Source organism: Ciconia boyciana, chromosome 6, assembly GCF_034638445.1.
Source record: "Ciconia boyciana chromosome 6, ASM3463844v1, whole genome shotgun sequence".
NCBI lineage: Eukaryota > Metazoa > Chordata > Aves > Ciconiiformes > Ciconiidae > Ciconia > Ciconia boyciana.
The window spans coordinates 16,752,846-16,773,202 of record NC_132939.1 but is presented as its reverse complement, the minus strand read 5'-3'; the positions used below and the strand labels follow the sequence as shown (position 1 = coordinate 16,773,202).

Sequence of the window (20,357 nt, the reverse complement as noted above, 5' to 3'; positions counted from 1 at the left end):
GCAATAACACCACAGTTAGAGGAGAGCTGAGTTCCCACGATATGTACATTTGATTTCACTGTGATTCTCTCCAGCTTCACTGAATATTCCTGAATATATTCCAAATGGATTAAAAATGATGCACTGTTGCCACAAGGAAAGAGACGTGAAGCCCAGATTCTTCTGAAAAACTTAAAACTGCAGTTACACATCCACAGAAGAACCTTGGAAATAGTTGTTTAAGTAGAATTTGATATTTTGCTGCCAAATAATACTTGCTGTCATGACTTTTATTCTAAGCCTATAAAATGTTGGATAATGGTATGTACTTCGACAGAATGTTTGCCTGCAATCATTGTTTAATAGAACCATTCATTTCATTAAGTTCACAGTACTAGAAATTACCACATTCAGATAGGTAATTATAACATTTATATGTTATAATGAACATTTTTAATTTTGCTGTTTGCATGTAAAAATAGCATAGGAAGACAGACACCCGAGTTGTTTTGGCATGCTACAAGCTTCAATTCTTGACTCAAAACCATCAGAATAATCTGATGGTAAGGATGTGTGTATTGATGGTACAGTTAGATCAGTGTATAAAGAGGTTTTGAAACTTTTTGTTTCTGTGGTCTTGGTTTCTTTAATTTCTCCTGTCAAAGTGGTGTTTGTGGCCTCAAATAAAGAGCAAACTAGTTGTAGTCCCCAAAGCAAGCCCAAATAGATTGTAAGGTATTCATCTTAGTGCCTCTCCTTTAACTTAGGAGAGAGAGGCACTGAGACTGTAAGGAGCTGAGAATTGTGGATGAAACAATCTAAATCAAAATAATTTTGAGAAAAATGATGAAGAAGTTCCCTTGGGTAAAACTGTGCATCTGCTGAAGACCCTGTTCCTCTAGTTCATATTTGGATGTGGATAGAGATGTCTGTAATGTTAGTTAAGATTTTGGCTTTGTGGGATTTGCGCTGCACAGACATAGGTTTGGAAGTATGTACACATTAAGTCAGGGCTGATGTGATTGGCGATTTCTTTATCAATCAGAAGGGATACTTCAGTCTTAATTTTCACAAAATAATGAAGACTGAATGGGGATCTCGTTACAGGAAGCAAACTGGGATTGAATGACCATGACTTGGTTAATTTTAAAAATGATGAAAGGATAAACAAAAATTGGTTTGTGGCTCAGGTCTTGATTGCAAAAATGGAAAATTTTGACAGACTCATGAGGCTGAGGGATAGGAGAGTGACAGAGCTTTATTTTCCTGGAATGAAAGATGCTAGTGCTTTCTGAACCCCAAGGAAGGAAAGGAACTGCCTGAAGAGGGAGATAAGAACTGATTGGAAAATCTTCACACAGTGGAGAAGAGCCAGCTGACCTTGCTGACTTGTAAAGATTTTTATCACACTTGGCTAATTCTTGTCATTCTACTCAAAAAAACCTAATCCCACTAGGTGTTCTTACTGGGATCTCAGTAACTTTTTTATTGTCCTGAAGTCATCTGATGATGAGTTGTTTGTGGTTTTTTGTTTTGTTTTGGCTTTTTTGTTTTGGTGGTTTTTTGGTGGGGTTTTTTTTTTTTTTTTTTGGTGGTAGACATGGATCTTACTTTGTCTTGACATCTCAATCCATCCATCCTCAATTTGAGGCAACCAGTACATATCTAAGTTTTTCAATATGACCACACTTGCCTTGCAGTTCGACTTTGTGGGAGCACATGGGTTGCTGTCATGTAAACCTTCCATGGAAATGCTGACTGCTTTAACAATTAGCTTTTCTTGCCTCCTTTTATTTTCATATTCTGTGCCTGATCTCTTTAACGATAGCTTTATGTGGTTGTGGTGCTTCCTACCTGATATGAAAAGATTGGTTGTTTTTTGGTATGTGTTTTTGGTGGTTTTGTGTGTGTGTGTGTTTGTGTGTGGGTTTTTTGTTGTTTGATTTTTGTTTGTTTGTTTTTGCTTTGGAATTACAACTGTTTCCATCTCCTGTGAGCACTTGGAACCCAAGGTGTACTGACTGAATTGGAGAAGTGCAACTGCACCCTGTTATCCACAAGGAGCTGTTCCTGGAAGGTGTGGTACTCAGTGGGTCGGTGGATAGCATAGCAGTTTCTTATGTATGGTTAGTGTCATAGGGAGGGAATGTGTGCAGGGACTTACATATATGTCACTTATGGCACGGAGGGTGTAAAGGCAAGATCTTGGGGTTGGCCAGCTGGCTTTTTGGTGACTGTAAGACAATTGGCAGGGCAGGATATTGAATGATTGGAGATGGGACTCTGAAACGGTAGGTGGGGAAGCAAGGGAAATGCTGCATGGGGAAAAAACACTTTGTGTCTTGTGCTGCAAGTGTGGCAGGCTTGGGATTAGTTTCAGGCAGGGACTGCATAGATCATAACTCTGGAAGCTATAGAAAGCTATAAAATCTTTCTTTTAAAGCTTACTGCATCCTGCCAATGTCTTAACGCTTCCTCTCTTCCTCCATGCTTGCAAAGGTCCACTTACATGGCACGTTAGCTTTTGGTCAGGTGTGTCTCAAGGAGGAATGTTTTCTTCCAGACCTTAGTACACAGGCTTCAGTTTAAATTGTTGTGAATTTTCTTGCTGTAGTGGAAAGTAAAGCTACATACAAACTAAAAAGCCAATCACACAACAACAAATAATTGAACTTAAGTAGAATATTAGATTACTAGATTGATGGAAAATGTCTTGTGAGCTATAGGGCACTGGGCCTCTCTCTTTTCAACTGATACAGCCAACAGCTAGGAACAGATTTAATGTGCTGTTCTTGGTGAGGTTGTAGTGGTTTGCTGCTAACATGTGTTGCATTAAACTGCGCTTAGTCTTGTGCTCACCAAGGAATGTGACGAGGTTAGCAAGTTGCTTTCTTATCAATCAGGAGTCAGATGATCCAGAAGAGGAACACAGAGTTCCTAGTGAAGGATCATTGGAAGCAGGACAGCTTTGCTAATCAGATTCCTTTTATTTTATTTTAGTTTTTCACATCAGTAGAATTCTGCATACAAATATAGTTGGGCAGAGTGTGTCAAACAGTACAAAGCACTGTTAGGATACATTAATCAAGGGCATGGAAGAACAGCTCTGCGAGAGAAGATTCCCCTGTCTTGCATAAGCTTTGATCTGCAGTCTCTCGGTCACCTCATCTCCTTCCCTTAGGACTTCTGATCCCAGAAGGAATAAAATTTGCTGTCTTCTGGCCCTGGCAATTTCCTTACAGTGAAATTTCTCAAAAGACATGGGATGCCATGGCTAAAGGCAGATACAAAGTCCTGGGTAAAAATACTTATGTGCACACTCTTTTAATGGTTTCCTTCCCTTGCCCTCCTCTCGCGCTCTTATGCTCTCGTGCACGCGCTCTCTCTCTCTCTCACTCTCTTGCTCTGGTTTTGTGCAATTAAAAAGTTAGAAATGGTAGTGACTAGAATCTCGATGCAACTACTTAAACATATCTGCATTCATCCTTAGAAACCTATTTTGTACTTCATGCTCTTATCTCTGAGAAGTGATGGAAGCCACCATATCCTTGAATGTTTTGGGAAATAATTGCACTGTAGGGAATTAACCTGCACTCATAGGGTAGTGAACCAAAAATAAATGGCATTTTTGTTGTTCTAGCTAAGCACCCTGATGTTCAGATGCTTGTGAATTTTCATTCTGCAATCCCCCTTGTGAGTCCAGCTCCCCATGCCTCTTCCGTGCAACCCCCGGTACTGTCCCTTCCCTGCTGCTGCAGTACTAGGCTGACTTTGCCTGCAGTTCTGACTCGATCTTTTTCCTGATGGGTTGCACAACAGATCATCAGTTGGAGCACTGGGAGTACAGAAAGAAAAGAAAGAACAGCCTTGTGGTCAAGGTACTAGCCTGAAACTTGGATTTTTATATACTTTGTCAGACTTGTTTTGTTATAGTACTCGGAAGTCCCTTAGGGGATGGTTGACAAAAGGTATTTTGTCTCTTAATTACCCTTTGAAATCAATGGGAGATTGTATGTCTAAATATCTGCATGAGTTTTATCCTGCATATGTTTGTTTACTGTTTACAAGGGAGAGAACAATACTGTCTTACCTCACAGGACTGTGAGGGAACAAAAGGAGGGATAGCTATTCTTCAGAAAGATCTCTATCCCAGATATAAGAGGCAGGCGCTCTGTATTTACCCTAACCTCTCCTCTGAACCTTCTTCCCTGATAACATCATCTTCAGCAGATAACCTCTTCCTAATATGCATACATATATTATTTATGCACACATTTGCTTATATATGTACACATATATATGTATGTATATAATATATTAAACATGTTGTTATTTTTGTACTTCATATAGTATTATAAATATATAAAGATATTTTACTTTTAAGTGAAATGCTTTCTCTATTTTGTGTAACCCACTGCTTTGACAGGAAACAATTAATTTTTGTTAGGACTGGGCCATAGGCGTATCTGCAGGCTGCAGAAAGATGTTGGTGTTTTGCCCAGAGTTAGTGGTTGCTGTGCTAAGGTCTTTCCTCACCATCCATGCAGCTTATGTCCTGACTATTTATGATTAATAAAATGCTGGGCCCTTGGCTGCCTCTCACCACATGTGTTAATCTGGATGGATGGATGGATCTGAACTGCAACCATTGCTAGGTAGAAAACAGCTTGCTAACACACAATTTAAGGGAAGAAACAAACAATTTATGTATGGTTGAAAGGGCACGGATAATAAGGTAAATGACTTCTGAGTAAAATGGTCCCTAAGCATTCTTTTGCCTGCCTCACAGGCGTTTGTAAAGTGCTTTGAGATCATTTATATAGAGATCATAGTATCCTTGCACAACTTGTCTCAAATTTTCCTCCAAACAGAGAAGAAACTTTAATATGAATTGTTTCTGTGTAGGGGGTCATGTTTCTTTAGGCTCACAGAATGCTTCACTCACTAGCAGTCACTCTGATTTGTCTTTACAATTAGTGATTTTTTTTTTTTTCAGTTAAAACAGAATGTAAAAATATTGCCCAATTAGAAAGCATTATTGTGTGTTTATAAGTACCCTTGAATGTACTTATCCACTGGGAGCACACAGATGTCTGTTGGAATTTAATTTCTCTGCAGCATGTTGGGGGTGGGGATAGAAGAGAAGTAGCCAGAAAATTATGGTTGCTGCAGTAAATACCAGGCTTTTCCCAGTGACCTGCACTGACTGCAGAGCTTATTACATCTAATGTAAGCATAAAACATCTGTTCAGCAACGCTGTTCTCTGGCTGGTCTGTATTTGTACCAGCAAATTATGTGTTCTTGGCTGATTGTTGCCTGTTGTGGGGAGTCATGAAGACAAGGGGGTGTCACATTTTAAAGCTTATTATAAAAAAGATGTTATGAAATACCTGCAAGGCAGCACTGCTCATTAAGCAGTGGCAACCTTGCTTCATCTCTGTGGCGTGGTCCCATCTGAGCTCCAGAGTTATAGGTGTGCAGGCCAGCAGGAATCCTGTGGGTGGATGGTGTAGCCTGTAGCAAGCAGCATGGGCAGTGAATAAGGCTGTTGTTTCAGAAAGCTAACTTTAGAGTCCCATAAGAGTGTGTTTCATTTGGGGGTTCCTACAACGTCAGTCTGTGTTGTCAGGTGGTGACACCCTGCGATAAGGCAGAGGTGGTGAACCTTGTGCTCTCAATCTAGCAAATTCTTATTTGGAGCACAGTACTGCTGCTCCAAATACATGGCATGTGCTGTCCTTGCTCTGGGCTGTCAAAGGTGAATCTAGGGGACTGCCTTCAGCAGCTTGCGATTTTGCTTTATTTCAGTCGTTGGCAAAGCTGGCTCTTCCACTGAGGTGGCTTTTACCTGACCGAAAGGAGTGCGGCAGCACTTGTCATTTGTGCTTTGCAGTAGCTCTTACCCCATCAGGCTACAGAGCTGCAATGAGCGCATCTGCACAATGTGTTGGCAGTGAGTGGCTGTCATGGGGGCAACTCCCCAGAGCTGGCGAGTCTGTATAATATAGCAGTTCCTGGTCTGGTTGTACCCAGTGTTGTTTGACTGACTCCCTTACAACCTGATAAGCTGACTAGCGGGTGGCTCTGAACGGTGGGCAGAGTAACAGCTATATGAATAGAGCACAAAGCTTTATGAGGTCACCATTGTTCTTTTATCTGGTTTGCAGGCTCTGTAGCTGCTGCTATTAGATATAGAAAGAAAATGCTTCTTTGTCAGGGATATTTTACAGGCTAAACACCACCTTGTTTGGGTGTGGTGTTTTTTTTTGTTTGTGGTATGTTTTTGTTGTTGTGGGGTTTTTTTGGTTGGGTTTTTTTTTTAAATATAGTGTTTTTGAAAGGGATCCTGGCCGTAAGTATGAGCCACCAGCCTGTGCAGTTCTTTTGTACTGATCCTTTTGAATTGGTACCTGTGTTAGCGTATTTTCTAGGGAAGTAGCTGAGATAGGATTATTAACACGTCAGATAAAATTTACTTATTTTATTAGCAGCAGCTTCAGTATCTCCAATTTTTAGCACTTGGTGAAGATGCAGAATTTGCTTTTTGCTAGAAAGCCTTCGTATGTGTTGCCATGTGTGGATCTTGTTTCCATGGCATCAACCTTTAAGCTTGAGAAGCATTGGTGGGAGCATTAGCCAGTGAATAGGCATTAGGAACCGGCTCTGATGTGTGGTAAGGATAATGATATGGGATATGGTGATGATTTATGCATTTTAACAGTCAGAGCTTAAAGCTTTGCCTGCCTGCAATATTGCGGAATAGAAGACTTGATGCAGCCCTGCTAGTGCTCTTGCAAAGGCATTACTTTTCCTGCTGTTTTGTCTTGATTTTTCTGAAGATGAGTCCATCCTGGAGTGTGCTGTGACTTGAATTATTTTTCTTGCCCTGTTTTCCCGAATGCTTTAATGTCTTGGCTAAGCACCTCTATCCTAAAGAGTCTGTTTTGTCTTCCTTGCCATTGTTGTGTTAGGATGGCATTGACCAAATGCTTTCATGTCACAGCTGTGGTGCAAGTACATAGTGAGTAGTAGTGATTGCAGTGTTTATTTGTAACACAATTGCTCAAGCTAGTCTGTGTGTCAGTCTTGGGTATCTCTTTTCCAGTAAATGCTCAAGCACAGTGGGCTGAGTACAAGGACTGTTTTGTTAACTTCTATGGTTTTATGTTATGCAGTCATTGAGGCGATTGCAGCAGTTTCTCTGTCCATAAAAACTATAAAGTTATGCACGCACAAAACCATATAAAATTTTGATGGTTTGGACTTCTATTTTTTAATATACTTCTGCTTTATATTTTATCATTGCAAATGTACTTCTAAAAAGTAGAAGAACGTGCTTATTAATTTTCTCCAGCTCAGTAGTATGTGTAATTGGCAGCTAGGTGTAAGACAATGAACTGGATACAGGATTTTGAGGGGATTGCTTGTTTTTTAATTTAAAACTTGAGGGCACTCGGCAGGGTAACCTTGTGTAAGATGATGTCTGTATTACAGCAGACAATTATGTCAGCAGTGACATTGCAAAAGAATTCAGTGAGGAGAGACAAGCCCTTGCAGTAGGGCAGTGGGCTGCTGTCCGTGTTTGTGTTACCATCATCTGTGAAGAACTTCACAAAAGCTTAGTGAGAGATACTACGTGATATAAGCTAAAGGAACTTAAACATCTGATGTTCACAGCAGCTGCAAAGAAGAAAGAAAAATACACTGACCTATGAGTTTGCTTTGAAAATAAATTTATAACTGATTTCCATCACTAATGACCTTGGGAGAAAATGTTTGCATTGGTTTCTTTTTTTTTTCCTGCAGCTTTTAAAAATTAAACCAGCCTGCTGCTAATAGAAAAGTTGAGTTCTATAATATTTTTTCTCCATTCTAGACAAATGACCATAGGGATCATATGACTTTAGGTTTATCACACTGAGCCTTGTATACTTTGTGCAGTTCTACAGGGATCATCTGGAAAAACAGTATAGATAAGAGAAATGGGGATCTTCATCGCCCTTTTGATTCCCAGCTGTCTCTGTATGGCTCTGACCTTGCAGAGGCTTAATCTGCGTTTGTTCTATGCCCATGAATTGTCTTGTTGGATCCAGTGGATGTTGTCAAGGGTGTGATGTTTTTTCAGACCTGTGGTCAGCCTTGTTCCTAAGGATTGAGATGTCAGTGGTGACTGCATTTTGAAAAGAAAATGCCTGTTTATTAACAAAACAAACAAACATACCCCCCTGCCACCAAGCCCCTAAGTGAGACTACAAATGAAACTTCGTTTAAAAGTGAGAGCACTTCAACCTTGATTTTGCATCCTACAAACTGTAGTTGTTTGTTTCAGGTTAATTTTTAATTTCCTGTCATAATTGTGGTTGTCTTCCTACTGGTAAGCAGGTTCTTTTTTATTCATTCATGCTTCTTTTTCAGATTGCATGTGGCTCAGAGCATAATCTGGCAGTAGTTGGTAAGTAGCTTAATTTTATATCAAATCCTCTCACCTTTTTTTCATTTTTAAGTAGCACAAGATGAAAGAAAAACGTGAACATCAAACATACTGAGTGATTAAGGGCATTGCGTGCAGCTGAAAGGAGGAAAGTAACATATAGATGTGGAGGAAAGAGGAGAAACTGATAGCATAAGTGGGTGAGAATGAAAAGGTGCTCTTGTTGACCAGCCCCTGTAAGGAGAGAGGGATGATGGATGGATGTAACAGCAAAATCCATTTGCAAAGTGCTACAGCCTGTTTTAGAATGGAGCCATTGCAACAATTCAAGCTGCAGATTCAGAGTAGCATCTAAGCTTGAAGCTGGTCAAAAGTATCTTTGTTTAACATGGAAATTTTCAATGAAAAAAAATCCGTGGTCTTTTGTTGTTCGAAGCTTGGAAAATCTTCAAAATGTCAGTCAATGGTAGTCAGGTTCTTTAGTTCATCTTAGTATAAAGCAGCTGTTGTAATAATGATGAAAGTACTAGGAAGCTAATGTCGGTGGAAAAATTGAGTTTTGGGTACTAATTCCAGGAATAATCAGCTTCTTGCTTTCATGTGATGATTTGATAATTGAAGTTTGATACATGATTGCTATTATTTATAATTACATGTTTAAGAACATTTTTAACTGTAGATTTTTTTCAGGTGCTTTATAAAGGAGGTCAGCATAATTATCCCCATTTATAGATAGGGTGAGAGAGATGAAGAAAGGAACTCTATGCTAATCAGAGCTGGAAATGAAACAGTCTTCTAAGTTTCAGTCCAGCACTCCATCTACGTAGACATTTTTGATTGCCATGACTGATGCTTTGAGATGTTAGGCGAAGAATTCCCTTGATTTTCTTAAGTGTGATATGACAGGTGTGGAGAAACCAGCTATTTGGTATCCAACCTGCATTCCATGTCCTAATTTTTAAGGTATTTACTTTAGCTTGGTGTCTTAACAATTTCATTAAGTGGCCACAGAGGTGGTGTTCTGTATATGTAGTATATTTCCATATATATTGTGGTATATTCTCTAATTATCTTTCTACAATTAAACCTTGTAGCGAACTTGTTAAGTTCTGCTTAGTTTATGGCTGTCTTTAAGAAAAGATTTTCCCTTTACCTTCTCCCTACTTGTTCGGTGTCACATGCCTGTATTAATTGTCAGGCTGGTGCTTGACAATTAATGTTGACTGAAGAGCAATCTGAAGAATCACCTTGTGTTTCTTGCTGAATTGATGAAGTAAAAGTGTACTGCTAGCAGATTCCTCCAGTGTGCATGAAAGCAAAGCATTGAGTTTGAACAACCTTCCCTCTGCTTATGTCCTTTTAAGCTTTCTGCCCTCTAGGCAGAAAGCTCGGGAAAAAATGGGTAGGGGAAAGAAATTCTAGAAGTAAGTTACAATAAACTAAGAACTTTGCATATGTAAAGAATGTCATATGCCTGTCTAAGCTGTGTGCTACACTTATTGAATTAAATGGGAAAATTATCAATGCTGGAAGCTAGTCGATTTTATTTTAAGGACAACAGAGATGTGATGTTACTATTTTTTTGAACTAAAGAACTATGATACATTTTATTCCTGAAATGAATTTTTACATGTGCTTTTAAAAGGTTGACTATTTAGAACATTTTGTGGTAGGATTTTTCTGATCGCTTGTCACTCTTAGTTCAAAGGTGTCAACTGTTATATTCCTTGAAGTTATCACACAAATTTCCGTAAATATGTCTACTTGATTGTACAATTTTCTAATAACCTATCATTCAAGCAGAGTTTATTTAGGACAACTATATCATCAGTTTCTTTCTTAATTAGTAAATTAGATTGACCTTTAGACTGAAATAACTCAAGTTCGATACGAAAGGTAAACTGAAAAGCAAGCCTTTAGCAGTGTAATATCCAAGTCACTATTTCTGGTTGTATATACAAATGTGTTTGTGCTTTTTTTTTGTTGCATCATCTTTTAAATAGAAACACTTTTAAGACAGAGAGGCTAGATTTATGATTCATTTCACAGAACCACAGAATCATATAGGTTGGAAAAGACCTTTAAGATCATCGAGTCCAACCGTAAACCTAACACTACCAAGACCACCACTATACCATGTCCCTAAGCACCTCATCCAAACGTCTTTTAAATACCTCTAGGGATGGTGACTCAACCACTTCCCTGGGCAGCCTGTTCCAATGCTTGACAACCCTTTCAGTGAAGTAAAATTCCTAATATCCAGTCTAAACCTCCCCTGGTGCAACTTGAGGCCATTTCTGCTCATTCTATCACTTGTTACCTGGGAGAAGAGACCGACCCCCACCTCTCTACAACCTCCTTTCAGGTAGTTGTAGAGAGCAATAAGGTCTCCCCTGAGACTCCTTTTCTCCAGGCTAAACAACCCCAGTTCCCTCAGCCGCTCCTCATAAAACTTGTTCTCTAGACCCTTCACCAGCTTCGTTGCCCTTCTCTGGACACGCTTCAGCACCTCAATGTTTCTCTTGTAGTGAGGGGCCCAAAACTGAACACAGTATTCGAGGTGCGGCTTCACCAGTGCTGAGTACAGGGGCACGATCACTTCCCTAGTCCTGCTGGCCACGCTATTTTTAGATACAAGCCAGGATGCCATTGGCTTTCTTGGCCACCTGGGCACACTGCTGGCTCATATTCAGGTGGCTGTCAACCAACACCCCCAGGTCCTTTTCTGCCAGGCAGCTTTCCAGCCGCTCTTCCCCAAGCCCGTACCGTTGCATGAGGTTGTTGTGGTCCAAGTGCAGGACCTTGCACTTGGCCTTGTTGAACCCCATACAGTTGGCCCCAGCCCATCGATCCAGCCTGTGCAGGTCCCTCTGTAGAGCCTTCCTACCCTCAAGCAGATCAACAGTCCCGCACAACTTGGTGTCATCTGCAAACTTACTGAGGGTGCACTCGATCCCTTCGTCCAGATCATTGATAAAGATATTAAACAGGACTGGCCCCAACACAGAGCCCTGGGGGACACCGCTTGTGACCGGCCGCCAACTGGAGTAAACTCCATTCACCACCACTCTTTGGGCCCAGCCATCCAGCCAGTTCTTAACCCAGCGAAGAGTACACCCGTGCAAGCCATGAGCAGCCAGTTTCTCCAGGAGAATGCTGTGGGAAACAGTGTCAAAGGCTTTACTAAAGTCTAGGTAGACAACATCTGCAGCCTTTCCCTCATCCGTTAGGCAGGTCACCTTGTCGTAGGAGGAGATCAGGTTGGTCAAGCAGGACCTGCCTTTCCTGAACCCATGCTGGCTGGGCTTGATCCCTTGGTTATCCTCTACATGCTGTGTGGTGGCACTCAAGATGATCTGCTTCATCAGCTTTCCCTGGTACCGAGGTCAGGCTGACAGGCCTGTAGTTCCCCGGGTCCTCCTTCCAGCCCTTCTTCTAGATGGGTGTCACATTTGCTAATCTCCAGTCAACTGGGACCTCCCCAGTTAGCCAGGACTGCTGGTAAATGATGGAAAGGGGCTTGGTGAACACATCTGCCAGTTCCTTCAGTACTCTCTCAGGTGGATCTCATCAGGCCCCATAGACTTGTGAATGTCTAAGTGGTGCAGCAGGTCACTAACCATTTCCCCCTGGATTATGGGGGCTCCATTCTGGTCCCCATCCCTATCTTCCAACTCCGGGGGCTGGGTAACCAGGGAACAATTGGCCCTACTATTAAAGACTGAGGCAAAGAAGGCATTAAGTAGCTCAGCCTTTTCCTCATCCTTTGTCACTGTGTTCCCTCCCCCATCTACTAGGGGCTGAAGATTCTCCTTAGCTCTCCTTTTGCTGCTAATGTATTTGAAGAAGTATTTTTTGTTGTCTTTTATGGCAGTAGCCAGATTGAGCTCTAGCTCAGCTTTCGCCCTTCTAATTTTCTCCCCGAACAGCCTTGCTACACCTTTGTAGTCCTCCTGAGTTGCCTGCCCCTTCTTCCAGAGGTTGTAGACTCTCCTCTTTTTCCTGAGTTCTAGCCAGAGCTCTCTATTCAGCCAGGCCAGTCTTTTTCCCCGCCGGCTCGTCTTTTGGCACCTGGGGACAGCCTGGTCTTGTGCCTTTAGGACTTCCTCCTTAAAGAATGTCCAGCCTTCCTGGACTCCTTTGCCCATTAGGGCTGCCTCCCAGGGGACTCTGTCGACCAGTCTCCTAAACAGGCCGAAGTCTGCCCTCCGGAAGTCTAAGGTGGCAGTTTTGCTGACCCCCCTCACCGCTTCTCCAAGTATCAAAAACTCTATCATTTCATGATCACTCTGCCCAAGACGGCCTCCAACCATCACATGGCTCACAAGTCCTTCTCTGTTCGTGAACAAGAGGTCCAGCGGGGCACCCTCCCTAGTTGGCTCACTCCCTAGCTGTGTCAGGAAGTTACTGTCCACACACTTCAGGAACCTCCTAGACTGTTTCTTCTCTGCTGTATTGTATTTCCAGCAGACATCCGGTAGGTTGAAGTCCCCCACAAGAACAAGGGCTAGCGATCGTGAGGCTTCTCCCAGCTGCTTATAGAATAGTTTGTCAGTCTCCTCATCCTGGTTGGGTGGTCTGTAACAGACTCCCACCACAATATTTGCCTTGTTGGCCTTCCCCCTGATTCTTACCCATAGACACTCCACCCTATCGTCAGCATCATCGAGCTCTAAACTATCCAGACACTTCCTAATGTATAGGGCTACCCCACCGCCTCTCCTGCCTTGCCTATCCCTCCTGAAGAGTTTATAGCTATAAATTCAGCATTTCACAAATGCTGAAGTGGTGTTCCAGTCATCTTGCTGATGATACAAACTGATTTGTAGGGCTAGCAAGCAGTTAGTTTTTTCATGTTACTTTATATAGTCTGCATCCATTTGTATGGTTGTTATGTGAATTCTCTTTTCTTGCTTTCTTCTACTGAAGTCAGTGCAAAATTTGGCTGTTCTCTTCACTGTGATGGCACTGACTCCTTTTTCCTGGGTAAATTGGAAGAAATTCAGTTTTCATTTGATCATGAGGTAAATGTTTGATATAAAGAAAAAGGAGGTGTGGGATGTCTCCAAATATACCTACATTTCTAAACTTATTGAGTTAAAAGTAATAATTAGTACATGAAAAAGTATAAACGTCCTCACTTCTAGCTCTTGGTGAAAACACATTTTTGTTTTGGTTTGGGGTTGTCCTGTGATACTAATTCTAAAATTTGCAAGTATTGTATTATTTTTTACATTTGTGTGACCTTCACTTGAAAATGAAAATCCCTGCGTAATAAGAAAAAACCTTGCACTCTTCACCTCAATCAAGGATTAATCATCATGGGACCCAGCCTATTTTTGATTGAAAAAAAATGAATAGTTATTTAATAAGTGTTGTACAACATCTCACATCTGAAAAACGTCTTCCAACACTGAAAACCGTGTATGTACTTACTGAGCACAACAAAGGCTGGCTTTTCAACCTGAGTACGATAGATGCACTGTGTAGCACTGAACTTCGTGATATTAAGAAAGAATCTTTGAACGAATGAAATACATAATGAAACTAAATCACTGTGACAAAGTTGAGCTTTTCCAGCTTTGGGAGTCTATAGTGTTTTCAACACTGAAAAAGTAAGGGAGTTCCATTCTTACCCTAGAAAGCATGTGGTTAAAAATGGTTTTTATGGAGAAGGCTCTTATCAGGTTCCTGCCTGCTCCCCACTAAGACTTTGATCCTCCCTTTTTTTTTTTTTAAAGAGAATAGTCATCCTTTAAGAGAACACTTAGCATGCCACATGTGGCTCATACAATGCTATAACTTCAATAATCAAGCAATATTAACTATGCAAAAGCAGAGTTGCTATAAGATGTCCACGTCTTGACTGTACTGCAACTACAGGGCACAGGACAGAATGTCTTGAAGAGCCTCCAAACGCAAATGTCTTATTTTAATAAAAATTAAACACAGAAATTTTATTCAAGCCTCCTTGAAGTAGTTTAAAACAAACAAACAAACAAATCATCATGAGGGTGACACTTCTATAGTCTGGCTCCTCAAAGCCTTAGTAAAGCATAATATCCCTTTTTGGTCTTGCTTTTTGTTTTAAAAAGTTTTAAAAGCTTATTAGATTCAGTTGAAGTTCATCTTTAAAGCAGCCTTCAAAGGGGAATTTGGCTCCCCTTGACTGTAAAAACTGAGACTGTTTTTATAAGCAGGTATTTCTTACCTGCTCTGTGCATGCCTACAGTAGCGCAGTGGCTGATACCAAATCTAATTGTTGATTTTTCTGGTAATGTAATGGATAACTTGGACACTGTAAATATTTTTGTGTGTTTGGAAGGGAAAGACGTGGACCTTTCAAGTATGCATTTTCTAGTATGGTGAAAAGGGAAAAGTGTTTGGACGTGTGGCTACTTCAAACAGTGCAAATGGCTTTTCCTTGCACTTTCATAGTCAGCGTGGTGAATTCTGACTTCTGCTCAGGGCTATGTTATTTTCTTGCATGGATGATTTAAAACCTCCTTCATTGAGATAGTCCACAGATCCTGGCTTTGATACCACTGTGTAGTGACCCACACCGCAGGGGCACTGTCAGTGCAGGTGATGGTGGTGCAGTAGCATTTACAAGAAGAAATTGGGCTTTGTGATTACTGTCGTTGTGCAGTTACTCCCTTGATACTTGTCTCGGTCTCCTCTGGGCTTTTTTCTCTTCAGGTTGCTACTTAGCACTGCATTTTCCCCATGAGTAATGGTAATGGAGAGGGCACTGTGTAATTAATGTTACAACAACAACAAACCAAAATGCCCAAGCTGGCCACCAACCACAAGCATGTTTTGCACATGGAAGCAGAAATGACATACAAGGAGACCAGTCCCTGTCTGATTACATTGTGATCACAAGTCCCTGTCTGATCACATCCATTTCAGCGTGTTCAATGCAACAGCATTTTCATACAACATTTTTAAAAACCAGTTCTCAACTTTCTGCTAAATAATAGGCCCCTCCAGAAAAGGGACAGATTTATCTCCTGCAGCCTTTTTTGTTTGCTGTGTTTTAGAACGTGTGATCTGTTTCAAGATTCTGTCTTCTCTGTGGCTTGTGTGCAACCGCTGCTGTAAATATCATGACATGGGCATTCATGTCCCTCTGAAGCTGCAATTCATCCAGCTGGAGAGTAAACAGTAATAGTAAATTTAATGGAAGAATAGTCTTTGTAAAGGAAATTAGGATAAAACATCCCTCTGCTCAAATGGCAGATCATGCTTCAAATGCTCTGAACTAAAGTGTGTAGTAGTGTTAGAGGGCAGTAAAAGAATTGTTATTCCATGATCTGTTAAAATTTGCTCTTTATGTTCTTATGGTGGAAGAACATAGCAGTTATGAGCTGGAAAACAAATGTGATCAAAGTGATCCCAAACTTAGGGAGCTGGTGATACACATACTATAATGGTGGTGGTGTTAAAGGCATCCCAAACACTTTGGGTCCACATTTTGTAGTAAGGAAGCTGAAGGGTTCTTATGTGGGAGCCACTACCTCTTAATTAACGAGGTCACGTTCTTTTAGTGAAGTTCCATGATTCCAACTAAATTATTGTATAAAACATCAGTTGAGGAAGTACTGTAACAGTTTATGAAAGGCATATTTCTATGGCAGAGTGAGCACCAATGGGGAGAGGAGGCTGTGCAGTTTGATGGACAGATCTCTGCATTACGCTGACAGTATTATTTAAATGTTCGCAGCAGCCCTATGAAGCGGCAGATGTAGTCATGTGTCTGACATTTGGTCCGGGGGGACTCAGCAGTCTGTCATAAAGAGAAAATCATAAATTCTCTCTCTTGCTTTTCATATTGCTGTAGTGTTTGGAGGAATCTTCAGCATACGCAGTGGAGGGCACTGGTGTTCAGCAAGGAGCCTCAGTCTGCTAGTCTATTGCTTTATTTATTATGCATGAAAAATCCCAGTGCAGCCAGGGTCTCTATTGTAAAGGTTTCCTGGCAGACCAGCGTGGAGTCATGTTGCAGCACGCTGTCTCTTTGCATTGCAGCACTAATCACATTCTCTGCTTATTAAAGGGCACCTGGCAGGACTTCGAGTAGCCATCACTGTTGTCATTTTCATGGGGGTTATATGTCGGCTTTATAAATTTGTTCTCTGGCAGAGCCATTTTGTATGTCATTTAGCTCTTAATGTGGCTTTGACTGTTAAAATAGCTTTTCGAAATATAAACTGCTTTGGTTGTATTCATTGTAAAAAAGCAGCCTTGCTCATATCATTAACTTGAGCACCTGTCTGAGTGCTTTCCACAGAGCTAGATACAGATCTGACATCACAGTTTTGCTGTCATGTTTAGATACAGTGAGCCCTAACAGTGCTGCTCAAATGTCTTTTTGCTTTGTGTTACTTTTCTGTAGACTGTTTCATGCTCCAGGCAAACTAATTGTTCCTCTGGTAAGATAGAAGCTGCAAATTAATTTCAAATGTCTGATTTTTTGATGTTTTCAGCAAGCTACCGTCACAAAATCTGATCCTCTGATCTCTTTGAGCTTCTTTTCCAAGGGCTAATGGAAAGCCAAGCTGCCAATTATTTTATGAATTTGGGGGTGTAAGGTGATGAGAGAAATGAGGAAATGCTAATTTGAGCATTTGGAAAAGCCTTCTGATAGGGCTAAAAAAAGTTTTGTATCAACCAAATTGTCTGAAGTCAGTGGCTGCTGGTTATAGGAAAGGGAGGATATTTTGCTGTGAAAAGCTAATTAGATCCACAAGAAAAATCGGGATTGCATTGACCCCCTAGAAAGAAACTCCACAGTTTAGGATAAGATCTGGCTGGCCTGCATCTTTGATGACTGAAATGAAGTCTAAATTTTACAGCTACCTTCTCTTCCAGGCTTTGTCACTGTATTGATGCATGTTTTGGGTGATTTGACTCTGCAGAATGCTTTGTTAATCTTCCTCTTTTCTCTGTGTGGCTTGTCAATTTAGATTGTGAAATCTTTGGAATAAAAACTGCCTCTTAGTGTATTTTAGCACTGCCTAGTGTAATGGGATCTGGTCGGTGGTTTGTGGTGGTTGTGGTTTGTTTTTTATTTTATTTTATTTTATTTTTTTTTAAATACTGCATTGCAACTAATAATAGTTGCAATCACCTTCCTTCCCCTCAGAGAGGCAATTTTAAAATAAAATTAATCTTGGTGTGTGTGTGTCTATCTTATTTTATATCATTTAGCATATAGACAGGTAATAATGCAATGGTTGTCATATTGTTTACAGTGTGGTTTCCTGTCGTTACCAGATACAGAGCTGCTTAGGCTCTGAAGATAAAAAGCTGTTATTTTTCTGTATAAAAAGCTCACAGTTCTTGTAAAATTTTTAATTGAACTTTACATATCACCATGATGTCAGCTTATAGTTTGTCTAGAGTTGAGCTCCTCTGCACAAATTATCATTATGTTTCCTGCAAGACACCATATCACATCTACAGGGATAATTCTGCTGCGTCAAGAACCTTACAAAAGATGGGTAAGAGGCAAGCATGCAATATTAACCTCTGGTGACAGCTAAAATCATCAAGCTGGAACTATGACTGGCAGTTAGAGGAGATAATTGTCATAGAAAGCTAGCAAACAACCAGCGAATGCTACCAAACAAGAATTTCACTTGAAGCAGAATGAGTAGAGAGCTCTTGCTTGCAGATATTGGTGAAAAGGAAAAGTCCTTCCACCTGGTTTTGTAAAATTATGGAGGATGGGAAAACTCTTAAGAGTAGGAGCTGCAGTACAGATGCATGCAATCCTTTGTCAGTGGGTTCACTGGACAGATACTAAGTATTTAGAAAACAAATCAGATTTTATTGTATTTGTTTACTCACAGGCTTTAAGTGGAGCAATTACTTTAAAGTAGAAGAAAAATAGATGCAATATATCTAAGGCATATTTATCTTAATTTTCAAGGAAGCAAACAGGAGTAACAAAAATAGTCACCCTTGCTCACCAAAGAAAGATTGCTTGTTGGCTATAAAATGAAATAAAAGGAAGGACAAATAGCTGGCTTCAGGGAGTCATCTAGAGCATGTAGGAGAGATGCTCACCAAAGTAAAAGCACAAGGCCAGCAAAGCAGCTGAAAGCACTTGGAAGTGCAACAAATTAAGGCTTCAGTACTGTCCTACTGAGCAATGCCTAAGCAAGCTGTGCTGATAATTCTGGGTTCTGTACATGTAACAACCTCAACACTTAAATTTCTAAGTATATCGTTGAGTAGAAATTTTGCAACTTAAGGGTTGACAGGAGGGAAAGGTGGTTTATATTTAGAAAGCTGGTGTGAGGAGTGCCCTTACTGTGCTGTGGGATTTGTGGCTCTCCAGGAGTGAATATTTTGCTGTACAGCCTTGGGTTGACACCCACATGTTTGTGTATACTTGCTATCCAGCTCCTTTATGGAGCAGTATGAAATTTGTCTGTCAGTGCACAAATAAATATGTGTGACCTAGCTTGTGACCACACTAGAAGTGAATAATCTCTGAAGCTTTTTTCTTCTGATTTTTTTTTTGTTTGTCTTACACCATCTTAAATACTCTAGGTAGCTTTCTGCTTAGTAAAAACATCTGAAGTAGGGATTTTTTTTAACTTTTGAGATTGGCTTGACCATGAGTTGGGGTTTTTCACAAACGCACATTTCAAAGTCATCTTTGCTGCCCGGTTTTTGGATTTTACAATGCATTTTGGTCACATTCTCCAAGTGCTCTCTTTAGTTATGAAGGTCAGAAGAATCTTTTAAAAACTAAAGCTGAAAGCAGAGGTGCTGACAGTGACATAGGTCTGAGAGATGATGTTGTAAGGATACATATGAAATATTGCAAGGCTGGTGATGAAACAGGGACACTTCTGGGGCAATGCGCATATCCCTTGCATGGCTGTAATTGCACAGGACTAAATGCATGCATCAAAGCAGGCTTCTTGAAGCTCTTGTAAACCAAGGTAGATGGGGAATTGTTCCTCTAGCTTTCCATAAGGGCAGATCCTCTTTCTTCACTTTAGGAATTAGGACTTTGAACTTGAAGGTAGTGGAAATTGTAGTGGAGAAAATCCAGAGGTATTAGCTGGCAAGCAAGATTGTTTTACTAATAACAAAGAAGAAGCCATTCAAGCTTACAAGCCTGGAGCAAGCTTTCAGGGTAAAAATAAAGCATTTTTATTAAAAACCATTGGCTTTAGAGAGGTGAGTATTTAAAAAATATTAGGGCAAAAAAGTCAAACCAGAGATGAAAAGTTAGCATCTTTGTAAAAATTACCCTTTACTTGTCTTTGCTTTTTGAACTTGTTTCACTCAAACACTTCTTTATGGAAGGGAGGTAACAAAGTAATTAAAATAAAAAATGCTTTCGAGACTCGTTCCACTGTTGTGCTTTTTGCAGAGTCTCTGAGGAGCAACCAGGCTAAACCATGACTTTTATTATTTCTGAGAAATGTCTTTGCCTCATTTTATTTTTAGATTGTTGGGCTTATTTAAACAGTGAGAAAGTGAGAAGGACTGAAAGCTGTACTGAACAGGGCTTTAAGAGACATTTAACACAGCACATTTAACTTTTCTTGTGGAACAGTGAGAAGGGTTGATATATTCATGCTGATGAAGTAAGTCAAACAGGAATCAGGTCAAGCATGTTATAGTTGTTTATGGCACAGTTTCAGACATGACTGTAGTTAGCAGGAAGCTGAATGAAGTGAGAGACTACTGCTACATTATAAAGGTCTTGGTGCCTATCGGTCTTTGAGGAGTAAAATGCCTGTATTACCTATGTATTTGATAGTCATAGCTCTAAACTTGCTAAAGATGGTAGCACACCTGTCAGTGTTCTTAAAAACAAAGAAACCTAACCACCAACAACTGCAACAAAACTCCCCAAAACTGTAGAGATTTTTAAAAACCAGTATGCTAAGTCTTTCTTGATAGATTCTCTCTCCC

General features: G+C 40.4%; 1 protein-coding gene across 1 annotated transcript in view; it reads left to right on the top strand.

Moving 5' to 3' along the window:
• The window catches only part of SERGEF (secretion regulating guanine nucleotide exchange factor), a 161,957-nt gene that overhangs the window by 82,849 nt on the left and 58,751 nt on the right, over positions 1-20,357 (top strand). Inside the window, 1 exon segment of the mRNA XM_072864383.1 lies at positions 8,396-8,432. Coding sequence (XP_072720484.1) covers positions 8,396-8,432 — 37 coding nt within the window.